An 11,674-nucleotide genomic window follows, 5' to 3' on the forward strand; every position below is an offset into this window, starting at 1 on the left:
TGTGAAGCTCGCACACAAGAATTTCACTCACATGTGCTGTACCAATGTACCTGCACATGTGATGTGACAATAAAAGTGATTTGATTTGATTTTGACCTTGTGTGGAATGTGTGCAGGTGAGCCTGACGGTGGATCACCCACAGAAGGTGCTGCTGATGGGTGAAGCTCAGGACTACGGTATCTGCAAGGGTGTGAAGAGGAACGGAGAGCCATGCTCGCAGATAGTTAACATGGTTAGTCTGTTCTATCGTGTTTTCTGTACCTAAATGATTATCCTGTTGCCTTAAACTTCCATCTCCTCCACAGTATGAGTGCCCATACTGCCAGTATCATGTCAAGGCCCAGTATAAGAAGATGAGCTCAAAAAGGGCCGAGCTGCAGTCGTCGTTTTCCGGAAGAGCGCCCAGTAAAGTCATGGGGAAGGGGAAGGCAGGTGGCCTGAGAGAGCGGATTTGTCAGGACGGTTTCTACTACGGCGGCGTGTCCTCTGCTGCCTGTGCCGCCTCACTGTGAGTGTGTTTTTTTCCTATTACTAAAGTTCAGGTCAGTCAGACTGTAAGAGGAAGCTCTTTCTACTTTCCCTTTACATCTACAATATAACAAATGAAGAACAATGCAGTAAAATCAATAAAAACTTGACTCAGCTGTTTCTGTTAGTATCCTCTGCAGCAGTTAGTCATGCAGGCTTTGGTCATAACCCTGTCCAACACAGATTCTGGCTTTAACTGGATTTTCAAATCAATAGTGTGTGCTGAAGTCAGTTTGCGCAAGTTAACTGCCACCCTTACAAAACCAGGAACACAGTGTGGGACTGAAAGCATCCAAGCTGCTGCATTTTCAGTAACAAGCCTGTGTGTTGCAGGACCGCGTCCAAACCAAACAAACCCACCCAGAAAACTCTGGACAAGCTGTTTGTGAGAGGCTCGGCTCAGCTCATCAGTCAAGCCAAGAGGCTCGGTAAGGACTGCTAGATTCTCTCACACTCACAGATTTGAATCATTCCTCATGGAAGTTGATGTTTACAAGCCTGATGTCGTAGGTGACAGATATATAGAATTGCACAGGAGTATTTTTTGCTTCAAACCCTTTTTTCCTTACCCCGACTTTCAGATCTAAAAATTGTTTTCTCCTTTGATTAAAATACTGATGTAGTTTTCAATCCTGTCGGTAATTTTAGGAGAGATCGATGAACAAAGGCAGAAGGGAGTTCCCTATTTCAACTGTTTTTGCTTGTGTGTGTTTGTAGCCATGCAGTCTGGTGAAGTTGCAGGTTGCTCAGATGAATTTAAGAGCCTGATGTCGGTGCCAACACCTGGAGCTTTGCAGCTGAAGAAGCATCTCACGCAGGGCAGCCAGTCAGGTACACAACCTGCAAATCTTTTGCACTTTTTGGCAAGCTAGGTTATATTAAAGACGCGTTTGATTACAGTGTTGTGAACTCAGTCATCTGTCTCACACACATACCAACAAAAAAATCTTATTTGGCATCCTCAGTTTCCAAAGAAACATCGGGAGCTCCTCTTCAGTCCATCTCAGCCTCAGACCTGCTGAAGCACCAGAAACGGAAGCAGCGGGAGCTCCTGGAGAGCCGGCGGAAAAGGGTGGAAGAAGTTCAGAGAAGGTCGCTGCAGAACTCGGGGGGTGCGACAGGCCAAGATTGTTTAATGTCACCAAAAGCTGCTTCTGAAGTCCCCACGGCCTCCCAAAGCCCGGCGGCGCCCCACACTCCGACCCTGGGCCGAGGCTTCTCCAAGGGAGATGATATCCTCTTCTTTGATACCAGCCCCCCTCCAACTCCTTCTCCCAGCACCCTCAACCTATCAGCTGCCAAGCTGGCTGCTCTGAAGAAGCTAAGGGCTAAAGACACGGGGCTGGTGAAGGAAGACCCCAACGCTGTGAAGAGGAAGAGGAGTGACAGCAGTGAGATCAATGCCCGAGTAGAGCGGAATCGAACCTCACCCAGTGGTACGCATTTCAGTTTTTTCCAGTGTAATTCATACATCTAGATAGCTATCCTCTTTTTTTTTTAACTTTCTTGTAAAGTTTTAAATTAAAGATAACAATTATTTGTTATTTTAGCAGTACGGTACCTCACAGGATGGCAGGATATTGTTGCCTCTGTACCTTGACTGCATAATGTTATCTTTTTGTTGTTTTTGTTGTTTGTTGTGCTGCCACAGATTCTTGGGAACACAGGTCTTTATCTTTTTATGCTGAAGTAAACTTACCGTTGCCTGTTTTATGGTTCTTTTCTTTGTCTGAAGCCTCAGCTAATGAGGAGGAGGAGCCGGTGCAGAAAAAGAAGCGAGAACAACTCGACTATGTCCAGTCAGAGGAGTTTCAGAAGATCCTGAAAGCCAAATCTCGCCACGGGATTATACTTCAAGCAGTATGACCAGTGACATTTGATGATGCATAGATGGATATGAAAAACCAAATTTAGTGCAAATTTATAAGTTTGCTGGCTTACAAAGAATTGAACTTCCTCTAATTTTTATGGTAGTTTCATTTTAATGGGAAGAATCAGAACCAAAATGCCAGAAAAAACATGTTAGTTATAGTTATAAGGTCATGGAGTGGCCTCAGCCAGTCTCCAGACTGCAGTCCTGTAGAAAACCTGTGGAGGGAGCTGAAGCTTTGAGAGTTTCTGTAAAGAGGAGTGGGCTAAAATCCCTCCTGAGATGTGTGCAAACCTGGTGACCAAGTACGACAAATGTCTTACTGACATGAGTCATGTTTTGCTTGGGGATTAAATTCATATTTCTCTTAATGACTAAGGTATAAATATGTATACGATATGGTTGGTTGATAGTGTCTCTCTTCATTAAAATTAAACAAATATAATTCGATTCACTTTTGTCTATACAGTGCCAAATCACAGCAACAATCACCTCAAGACACTTTATATTGTAAGGTAGACCCTACAGTAATACATATAGAGGAACCCCCCCCCCATGAGCGTGCGGCCAGTTAAAAATTAGAAGGTTAATTTCTTTGGAAATGAGCAAGCTTACAAATTCAGCATGGTATCCAATAACCTTTTTTCACCCCATTGTATATTTCTTAACGAATAGCTCTCTTTCTCTTTCAGGCGGAGTACCAGCTACAAGAGCGCTACTTCAATGTTCTGGTGAAGAAGGAGCAGATGGAGGAGAAGATGAGGAACATCAGAGAGATGAAGTGTCGGGCTGTCACCTGTAAAAAGGTACTGAGCCAGAAGTTGAATTCACCGCTGACCCAGGTGTGGTGTGGTTGTCTATCAGAAGTCACTGAAGTAAACCGTTGTTATTCTTCTGCTGGTTCCAGTGTAGTTACACCTACTTCAAGCCGGCGGATCGTTGTGTAGAGGAGAACCATGATCTGCGGTGGCACGAGGCAATGAAACGCTTCTTTAAATGTCCTTGTGGACAGAGAGCCATTGCTCTGGACAGACTGCCACACAAACACTGCAGGTAAGACAGTGGCTTTCTGACAAGGCCTGGCAGAAACACTGAAATGATGTGTACACTGTAGTGGGACTGTGGGACTCGCCAACTCATTAGTCATTTTGCCTTTTCAGCAACTGCGGTCTGTTTAAATGGGAACGAGATGGGATGTTGAAGGTAAGCTGTCACAGATTACCAATTTAAAAGTTTAAAGCAACATTTGATTGAAACAAAGTAGACTGATCACACACTTGATGTTTCGTTGCAGGAGAAAACTGGCCCTAAGCTTGGTGGAGAGCTCCTCCTGCCTCGAGGAGAGGAGCATGCCAAATTCCTCAACAGCATGAAGTGATTTATTATTGAGGGAGCAACCTATAGACTTTTATGTTTGTAATTTAAGGTTTTACCAGGCTTTCATTAGTATCAGGTCTGTTTTTAAATTTTGACATTATGTAGCTCTTGAGTGTCTGTGGTGATACCAGATGTGCTGCAAATTGGCTGATTAAAGCTGATTAAAGATTTTATATGTACAGACTGTTTTTCCCTACAAGAGAAGAATTTCTGCTCACCTATATTGGCACAGAAACACCCTCTAACACGCTCCATATGTTGGTGCCAGGCGGAGCCAGGTGGCACTTACTCAATTCTTTGAGCCAATCCACATGGCTTTAAAGGTCTGAGGTGGAATCACAGTATAGAGATAAAATAAGCTTTTCTGGGGTTGAAGCTGTGTGATTAGCAAGTGCAGAGTGCCATGCCACATCATTGTGAGGCTTTTATTTTTGCTCGCTATCCCGTCGCTGCTTGTTTCCCCCCCCTTCTTTCTCTTCACTGAGCACTTTGTGTCTAATATTTCCACTCTGGAATGTGGGATCCATTTCAGGCTGATGATTTCTGCAGCTCACCTCCTCTTTTATTCCAAACTGCCTACCTCCCTTTAAGTAAAACTCAAAATACCAGACAGTGGAAGTGTGAGGAAAAGCACATCATTGGAAATTCATCTTTATTTGTCATTGTGACTTGGATATGAAGGACAGTTTGTTGGAAAAATTAAGCTACAACTCTTATCTGGCAAAACCATTTGTGTATAAAAGGTTGGTTTCTTGCCGCTAATACAGCACATCAGGCTGAAACGACATTATATAGCTTCAATGTACATATAAAAAAAACCAAAAAAGCATGCAAAATTTCTGCCCAACAGTACAAAAGTTGATCCTTACAGTTTAACAATGAAGACATATATTGCACTCTTTAAGTTGTATACAGAAATCAGGTTGAGAAAAAGGTGTAGATTAAAGTGGGACAAATACAGAAACCACTTGCACTCAGAGTCGGGCTGTCACCTTCAGTACGGGGTAAAGGTTGTGGCAGTGAGAGCTGCTGTTGCCCAGCTCTCTGTGATTGAGGATGCTTAGTGGAACCAGTAGTAGCGAGGAGAGAGACCATCGTAATGAAACTCACGCAACTGCTCATTTGTCTCTCTTGACCTCTCATTAACCTCTGTAGATGGAAAAAGAAAGAAAATCATAATTAAGGCAATGCAATAAGCAAGCATATAACAAACTATATGTAAAATATGTTGAAAGCCACTGTGACAGCACAGTATTCATAATCACATTGTATTCCTGCTCTACTGTAGTTTACAAAATAAAAAACGAGTTTGAACTAGCGATTGACACCATAAAACAATAGGGAACATTGTAGCCTGGCATGGGTGTTGTGGAAGGAAAAGACTGATGAAAGGAATACACAACCACTGGAGCAAGAAAATCAGATGCAACAGGTCTGTAGAATTTAGACTGCAAACTGATGCGGAACATGGATCTCCTCTCTGAGTCCCAACTCTGACAGAGGGTTCTTCCTATATCATGCTATATAAATGAAACCAAATTGGATTGTTGTCAGGAGAGATATGTAACAGTCATTTGTAAAAGACGATGGCGGCAGAGTCATGGTTTGTGGCTGCATTTTACATGGGGGAACACAATCAATCAGAACTGGCCTTCCCAGAGCTCAGACCTTGATAATGAAGCAGTGTGGGATAATCTTGACAGCAAATGGAACAAGAGGCAGCCAACATCCAAAAAACACAGAGCTTTGGAAGATCTTTTAAGATGCCTGGAGAACTATTTCCGAAGACTACTATAAGACTTTACAAGAAAGCTGGCAAAGAGAGTTCATGCTAAACTAAAGAATAAAGGTGGTCACATTAAATATTGATTTTTAAGCCTGTTAGAATTGTTAGACAAACTGTTTTTACCTTCTATAAAGCGCATTTCCTTTTACACGTTCAATAATTTGTTACACCTGTTTCCTATTTTCTGAGGTGGCTCAAGACTTATCAGAGTACTGTGCAAACTTTTTCCAACATACAATTTTAATGCTATACTTTAATCCTCACTCTTACACCTCATTTTATTTTTGTACTGGCGGGAAGCAGTTCATCAAACAAAACCGATGAGTAGATGCTATCAGGTGGAGGTGACTGTAGTGGGTCATATAAAGAGGAGGTTGTTTCAATCTATCCACTGTCTATTAGCATATACAAAAAGAACTGAAATATTCCATACATAGCCTGAAATGTGGCTCTAAAGTATAATGCTTTTCATTATTAGCAGTGCCTTAAATTCTTAGCTAGCTAGGCTAGTGTTAGCAAAGCTGAGTTTTTACAGACCCTATTTACAATGAGGACAAATACTGTTGACTGCTATGCCTTAGCCTCCTAGTAGATGCGCCTATGGTATGAATTTTAAAATTCCTACATTGCTTTTTTTCCCAGTTACCACATTCCCAAGATTTTCAGAAAACCTGACCTCTTAAACTCAGCGGAGATTTTTAGTATGCTAGGCGCACCTATGGTATCAATTTGAAACTCCGATGATGGCTTGCTCTCAAGTTATTGCATTAACAAATTTGAGAGTAGACACCGCCCACCCACGACGACTACAACAATACGCTATCAGCTTAATATGGGTGAGGGGTAAAAAACATTTATGCTACCTCTAAGTTGCATTCCTGAGTTAGGCAATTGATTCTTCTTAACTATAATCTCAACTGCTTTCAGAAGCTAACAATAAATCTATCAAAAAGTGAAATTTTATGAAACCCTTGCTGCGAAAAGTAAATCACACTAACTTGATAATAATAACATAATTAACTATAGCTCATCTTTTGCACAGTATAGAGAATTTGTTGGCCCCATAGCAAAGCAATGTATGTGCTCACCTCAGAGTAATTCAGGTATTATTCAAAGTTTGGTATCGCAATATTTCATCCATTCTTTATGGTTCACCAACTTGATTTTAAATGCAGCATAAAGTGATAAAAATGGACCGAGACATGAAAATACGAATTCTGTGTTGGCATTCGGTTGAGACCTTGTTTATCTTTAGAACTTGTTGACCCAAACCGTGCAAACACCGTCTCTCACAAATAAAACCCAGTCCCATCTTTATGGTTAGCAGTTCTTAGTTTAGAAACTGTGAATGCAGCTATATCACAAGTGACAGACGACCACAGGGAAGATTGTCAGCTTGGGATCAACCACAAATAGACACTTTGATTTGGTGTGGAGTCTCAGGCACTGTGCTGTGGTTCAACGGCTCGTGGGTGCCAGAAGATCCAAACTTAATCTTTGTCCCTCAGTGTGGTCTCGACTGAGGCCTCTCATGGTGACTAACATTCAAGTAATTGTCAGTTTCCTGTAAGAGTGAGCTCAAGTTGGCTGTTGCAATATCGCCTATCTTTTCTGTTATAGTGCTTCATTAGGGGTCTCAAAGCAGATTGATGTTTCCATTACTATTTCTGTTAAATCAGTGACAATGATTCATGATTATTTGTTCTTGCATTTTTTTTTACTTGAGGTGTTTTGATAATTTCACCTTCAGCACACAGAAACAATGACTTTAAGTAAGCATTTGGTATTTAATTGAAAATTCCTTTCCTGTTTTCATTAGCGCTATAAACAGGATAATAGGAAAATGTTTTCCCCTGCTGTGTATTTCCTAATTTGATGTATTGTTGTGCAATCTCAGCAAAATGTAGACTTGAGGGAACATATCTAATAGTAGGAGTCATAGAATCGCCAGATGCCGTAACGTAATTTTTGTTTCATGGTGTTAAATCGGAGCGCACAGGAACCTGCTTTAAAGAAACCAGGTGAATTCAGGTCTTACCGTCTCGGTCCTCCTCAACATAGTTCTCATATTCGTTCCTTTGTTCCTCATTGTACTCCCTCCTGCGCTCATCGGCTGCCATTTTCACCTTCTGCTCAGCTGTTGGTGATGGAAAGAGTTATTTGCTCACAAAATAGTCAAAATAGAAGGTTGTATTTTTTCACATGTTCAAAACTGTTTTAGTAGTTTTTACTTCCATGGTCTGATTCTACTGTAACCTTTCTTTTTTATTCATTTTTGATTAATCATTTTATTCCATTATTTACCTTCTAATTGGGATAAACATCTAAAATATTGTGTGAACATTATCCCAGGTACAGGTACAGCGTAGGCTCTTTATGGATTAGATAAGACTTCTAATCCATACATAGTACCTGTAGGTCAACAGTAGCTGCAGTGTGGGAAATAATTATATTTGATGCCTTGCTGAATTTGTATTTGAAGTTTTCTCACTTCAGAAGAAATGAAGAGACTTTTTTAGTAGTTCCATTTTAATGGAGAGACACCGATAGACTGCTGCTTGCCCATTTGCCAAATAGACCACAATCAGTCAATCAATTACACCTGTCCACAGAATCAATTCCTTCTCCACCAACATGTGCAAGACCAAAAAGCTGTTAAGGGACATGGACCTGCAAAACGCTGCAATGGGCTACAAGACCATTAGCAAAAAGCTTGATGAAAAGGTGACAACTGTTTGTGCGATTATTTGGAGATGGATGAAATATAAATGGCCATCAGTCACTCTTGGTCTGGAGCTCCATGCAAAATCCTACATTGGGTGAAGATGATCATTAGAAAGTTTGTGGATCAGCGTAAAACTATATGGGGGAGCTTCCAAAAGATCTGAAGGCAGTTGGGACCAGTCACAAAAAACACCATTGGTAACACACTACACCATAATGGACTGAAATCTTGCAGTGCGCCCAGCTCAAGAAGGTACAGATAAAGGCCTTTGTTAAGTTTGCCAGTGAACATCTAAATTTTTCAGAGAAAGTTTTGGGAAAAGTGCTGTGGTCAGATGAAACCAAAATCGAGCTCTTTGGCATTAGCTCCACCTGCCATATCTGTGAGAGGGAAAATGCTGAGTATGACCTAAAGTCAAGCACGGAGGTGGATTATTATGCTTTGGGGGTTTTCTGCTAAGACTACATGACACTGCATTGAGGTGCCAATGGATGGGGCCATGTACAGTAAAATCTTGGATAAGAGGCTTCTTCCCTCAGCCAGAAAAATGAAGATGGGTCATGGCTGGATATTCCAGCATAATAAACATAAAAAACATATCGCTAAGACAACAAAGTCTAATGTCCTCTTGTATTCTCCAACAGATTTAAAAATGGAAAAACAAAAATGGGGAAAGGGAAAAGAATAGTAGAATGCTACAGACAGCTGCTCTGGTCATAGTAGGTTAAGCAGTCATCCAACATCTGTTGGAAATATTACACATAAAACAATCAATTTTTGCCTTTTAAGTAATTTTGAGCACAGAGACTTCTTCCTTTCAATAAAATCTTTCCTCTGTAATTGGTTGTTGTGCATCCACCTTTACTTTTCTCTCCAAAGAAAAGTCCTTCACACACACACATAGCTGACTAGGGTTCAAATTGACTAACTTGGCAAGTAACAATATCAACCTTTTTTCCAAGAAAAGGTTGTTTGTCTGTTACTGCTACGATGGGTGGGAAAAAGTGTCATGAAAAACAGCCTGTCTCTGGAGGTCTGCCCAGGGACATGCATACTTCTCTGATAGTTTTTTCCAGTATAAAACATATAAATCAACAAAGAAAAACTTCTGGGTTGGACTGATGGTTTCAGAGCTTTTGTGCAAGTGAATGTGTTTCTGTTTAGTTAGTTTTAAGGTGTGTGAATGATGTTTATTGTACTAATTCTCAGAATGAAAGAATGAGCTTACTGTACCAAGAAACTTAGAGAATGAGCCTGCTCCAGAGTACCCTGTGACTCCTTCTGCAGCCTCCAGTTTGTGTGTGTGTCTGTGAGAGACCTAGATTTGAAAGATGCTTCTGCATGGAACACCTGCCTGAGTTTGTATCACTCTCTTTAAGTGTCCCAGCTTGCAGCCAAAACAAACTGTGTCATCTCCAATCCCAACCACAAACGAATAAGCCAACAGTCACACAAAGAATATCTATGGAACGTGCCATAATTGAGTGTGGCCACATCAGCGACTCAAGCAGGGCCAAGGAGAACTAAACCACATGTAGCACTGAATATAAATCAACACACTCCCCACTCCCAGACCACACCAGCCAAACAGCGCAAAGGCAGTCAATTCTTCAGCTTTTCAGAAATAGCCATTCTTCCTCCAAAATGACTACAAAACAACATGCAGACAGCCCTAAACAATTTCCTCTTGGTGGCTAGCCTTTGTTTTAAAGTGGATGTGTAAAATATATGGTGTGCAGCATACCTAGGAACTCGTAGTATCGGACTGAGCGCCGATTGCGGCGTTTGAAAAAGTTGGAGGCGTCTGACTCGGGCATAAAAACCTGCTGTGCAGCACCTAAAGGTCAGAGGTCATAAGTTCACAGCTGCATGAGCAGAAATGTAAAGAATAATTTACTGGAAGTAGCTTGAAGGATAAAAAGTCATACCTTTAGCATCTGATGCTTTTGAGTCATCCCGTACTGCTGCACCTTCCACCAGGCTGAAAACTAAAGGTGAGGGGAAAATATTTTATCTTAAAGCTTACTGGTGGATAGCCGGGGGCACAAAACTAACGAAGGATCTGACATGTAAAAAATACAGATGTTTCCATTAGGCAGTTTTGTGCAGCACTGAGTGTAAAAAAACAAACTATGTAGATTTTGAATCAAAATTCCATTTCACAAATTTGTCATGTCTTCCTCTGTGCTGTAGTTTAGTGTAGCTTGCTTCAGATTAGATCAGTTTCTTATTATAAGCATCTAAGCCACACCACATTTTTCAGTGATTGGTCTCATAAAAATCATGCCTTACTGTGTCCTCAGCCATCACAAAGGGGCCAAATGGAAGAAAAGTTTTTTTTACCTTGGGTGCCAAACCTAAGCATTTAACCATACATACTTGCCTGTCCCAACTGAGAAAATATTAAAAAATAAAAAATAAATAGAAATAAAAATACATTTAAAAAATATATTTTTAATATTTTAAAATTGTTCCCCAGTCAACCCAACACAATGCATCAGTGCTTTGTACCCTCAAAGCTACTCTTGTTTTTTCTACCCTGAAAATGTTGAATCCAAAAGTTACTCTTCCACTCCCCCCACTCTTTTCCCCACCTACCAAGACAAGGTACTCACAGGTAATGACAAAGAGGGTGGTGAGAACAGACAAGACAAAAACTCGAGCCCAGGACATCTTGAAGGTAAAAGGCAGAAGCTCCACTGGACTTCACAGCACACCTAACAGAGTTCAAGTGAGTAAGGATAGAAGGATGAAGCAGGGAATGGTGGAAGATGAGAGAGAGGTGTGGAGGGAGGAAGAGAGTGGGAGGAGAAAGGAGGAGGTGAAGCTTTACAGAGGGAGGGAAGATGCTGGAATTTCAGTTCCCCAGGGGAGGAGATGACGGAGAAAGCAAGGAGGGAAAGAGGAGAGATGAACTAAAAAGAAGAGAACAGCTAAATAGAAATCAAGATTAAAAAATACTTTTAATACAAAATGAAAATGAAAATCATAATCCTTTTTTGATGTGACCATCCTTTGCATTTAAAACTGAACTAAACTCCTCATACCATTTTCAAAGGTTTTTTAATGTAGTTGGCAGGCAGTGTTGTTGTCATTTTTGCACATTAAACTACAGATCTGCTGCAGAAGGCAACTTTCCCCTCACTGAAGACAATTATTTAAGACACGTCAGCCTGCTGGAACCAATCACAAGCCTTCCCGATGGACAACAGTGCAAGTTTCTGAAGTGCCTGAAAGTTTTTTGCCCTGCACATAATGCATATTCAGTCCTTGCATTTTGTGGGTAAATCCGTCCATGAAGCCAGATAACACACACCAATTAGTTAAACTGCAGGAATGTCTTAAAGACATAAAGACCTGGATGGCCGCTAACTTTCTGCTTCTTAA

General features: G+C 41.0%; 2 protein-coding genes across 2 annotated transcripts in view; one reads left to right on the forward strand and one right to left on the reverse strand.

Moving 5' to 3' along the window:
- The window catches only part of mcm10 (minichromosome maintenance 10 replication initiation factor), an 11,506-nt gene extending 7,560 nt beyond the window's left edge, over nucleotides 1-3,946 (forward strand). The window contains exons 9-18 of the mRNA XM_005743352.1: nucleotides 117-233; nucleotides 307-509; nucleotides 863-957; nucleotides 1,247-1,360; nucleotides 1,495-1,965; nucleotides 2,265-2,389; nucleotides 3,092-3,205; nucleotides 3,307-3,452; nucleotides 3,560-3,602; nucleotides 3,694-3,946. Coding sequence (XP_005743409.1) covers nucleotides 117-233; nucleotides 307-509; nucleotides 863-957; nucleotides 1,247-1,360; nucleotides 1,495-1,965; nucleotides 2,265-2,389; nucleotides 3,092-3,205; nucleotides 3,307-3,452; nucleotides 3,560-3,602; nucleotides 3,694-3,777 — 1,512 coding nt within the window. The 3' untranslated portion in view covers nucleotides 3,778-3,946. The remainder of the gene's footprint in view (nucleotides 1-116; nucleotides 234-306; nucleotides 510-862; nucleotides 958-1,246; nucleotides 1,361-1,494; nucleotides 1,966-2,264; nucleotides 2,390-3,091; nucleotides 3,206-3,306; nucleotides 3,453-3,559; nucleotides 3,603-3,693) is intronic.
- A 459-nt stretch (nucleotides 3,947-4,405) lies between these two features.
- ucmaa (upper zone of growth plate and cartilage matrix associated a) lies at nucleotides 4,406-11,029 on the reverse strand. Its single transcript, XM_005743353.1, has 5 exons — nucleotides 10,903-11,029; nucleotides 10,216-10,275; nucleotides 10,032-10,124; nucleotides 7,601-7,699; nucleotides 4,406-4,925 (listed from the first exon to the last, which is right to left on the reverse strand). The coding sequence occupies exons 1-5, from the start codon at nucleotides 10,958-10,960 to the stop codon at nucleotides 4,837-4,839; spliced, it is 399 nt and encodes a 132-aa protein (XP_005743410.1). The 5' UTR covers nucleotides 10,961-11,029; the 3' UTR covers nucleotides 4,406-4,836.
- Between the last annotated feature and the right edge of the window lie 645 nt (nucleotides 11,030-11,674).

This window comes from Pundamilia nyererei, unplaced genomic scaffold, assembly GCF_000239375.1.
Source record: "Pundamilia nyererei isolate P.nyererei 1_Seehausen unplaced genomic scaffold, PunNye1.0 scaffold00130, whole genome shotgun sequence".
NCBI lineage: Eukaryota > Metazoa > Chordata > Actinopteri > Cichliformes > Cichlidae > Pundamilia > Pundamilia nyererei.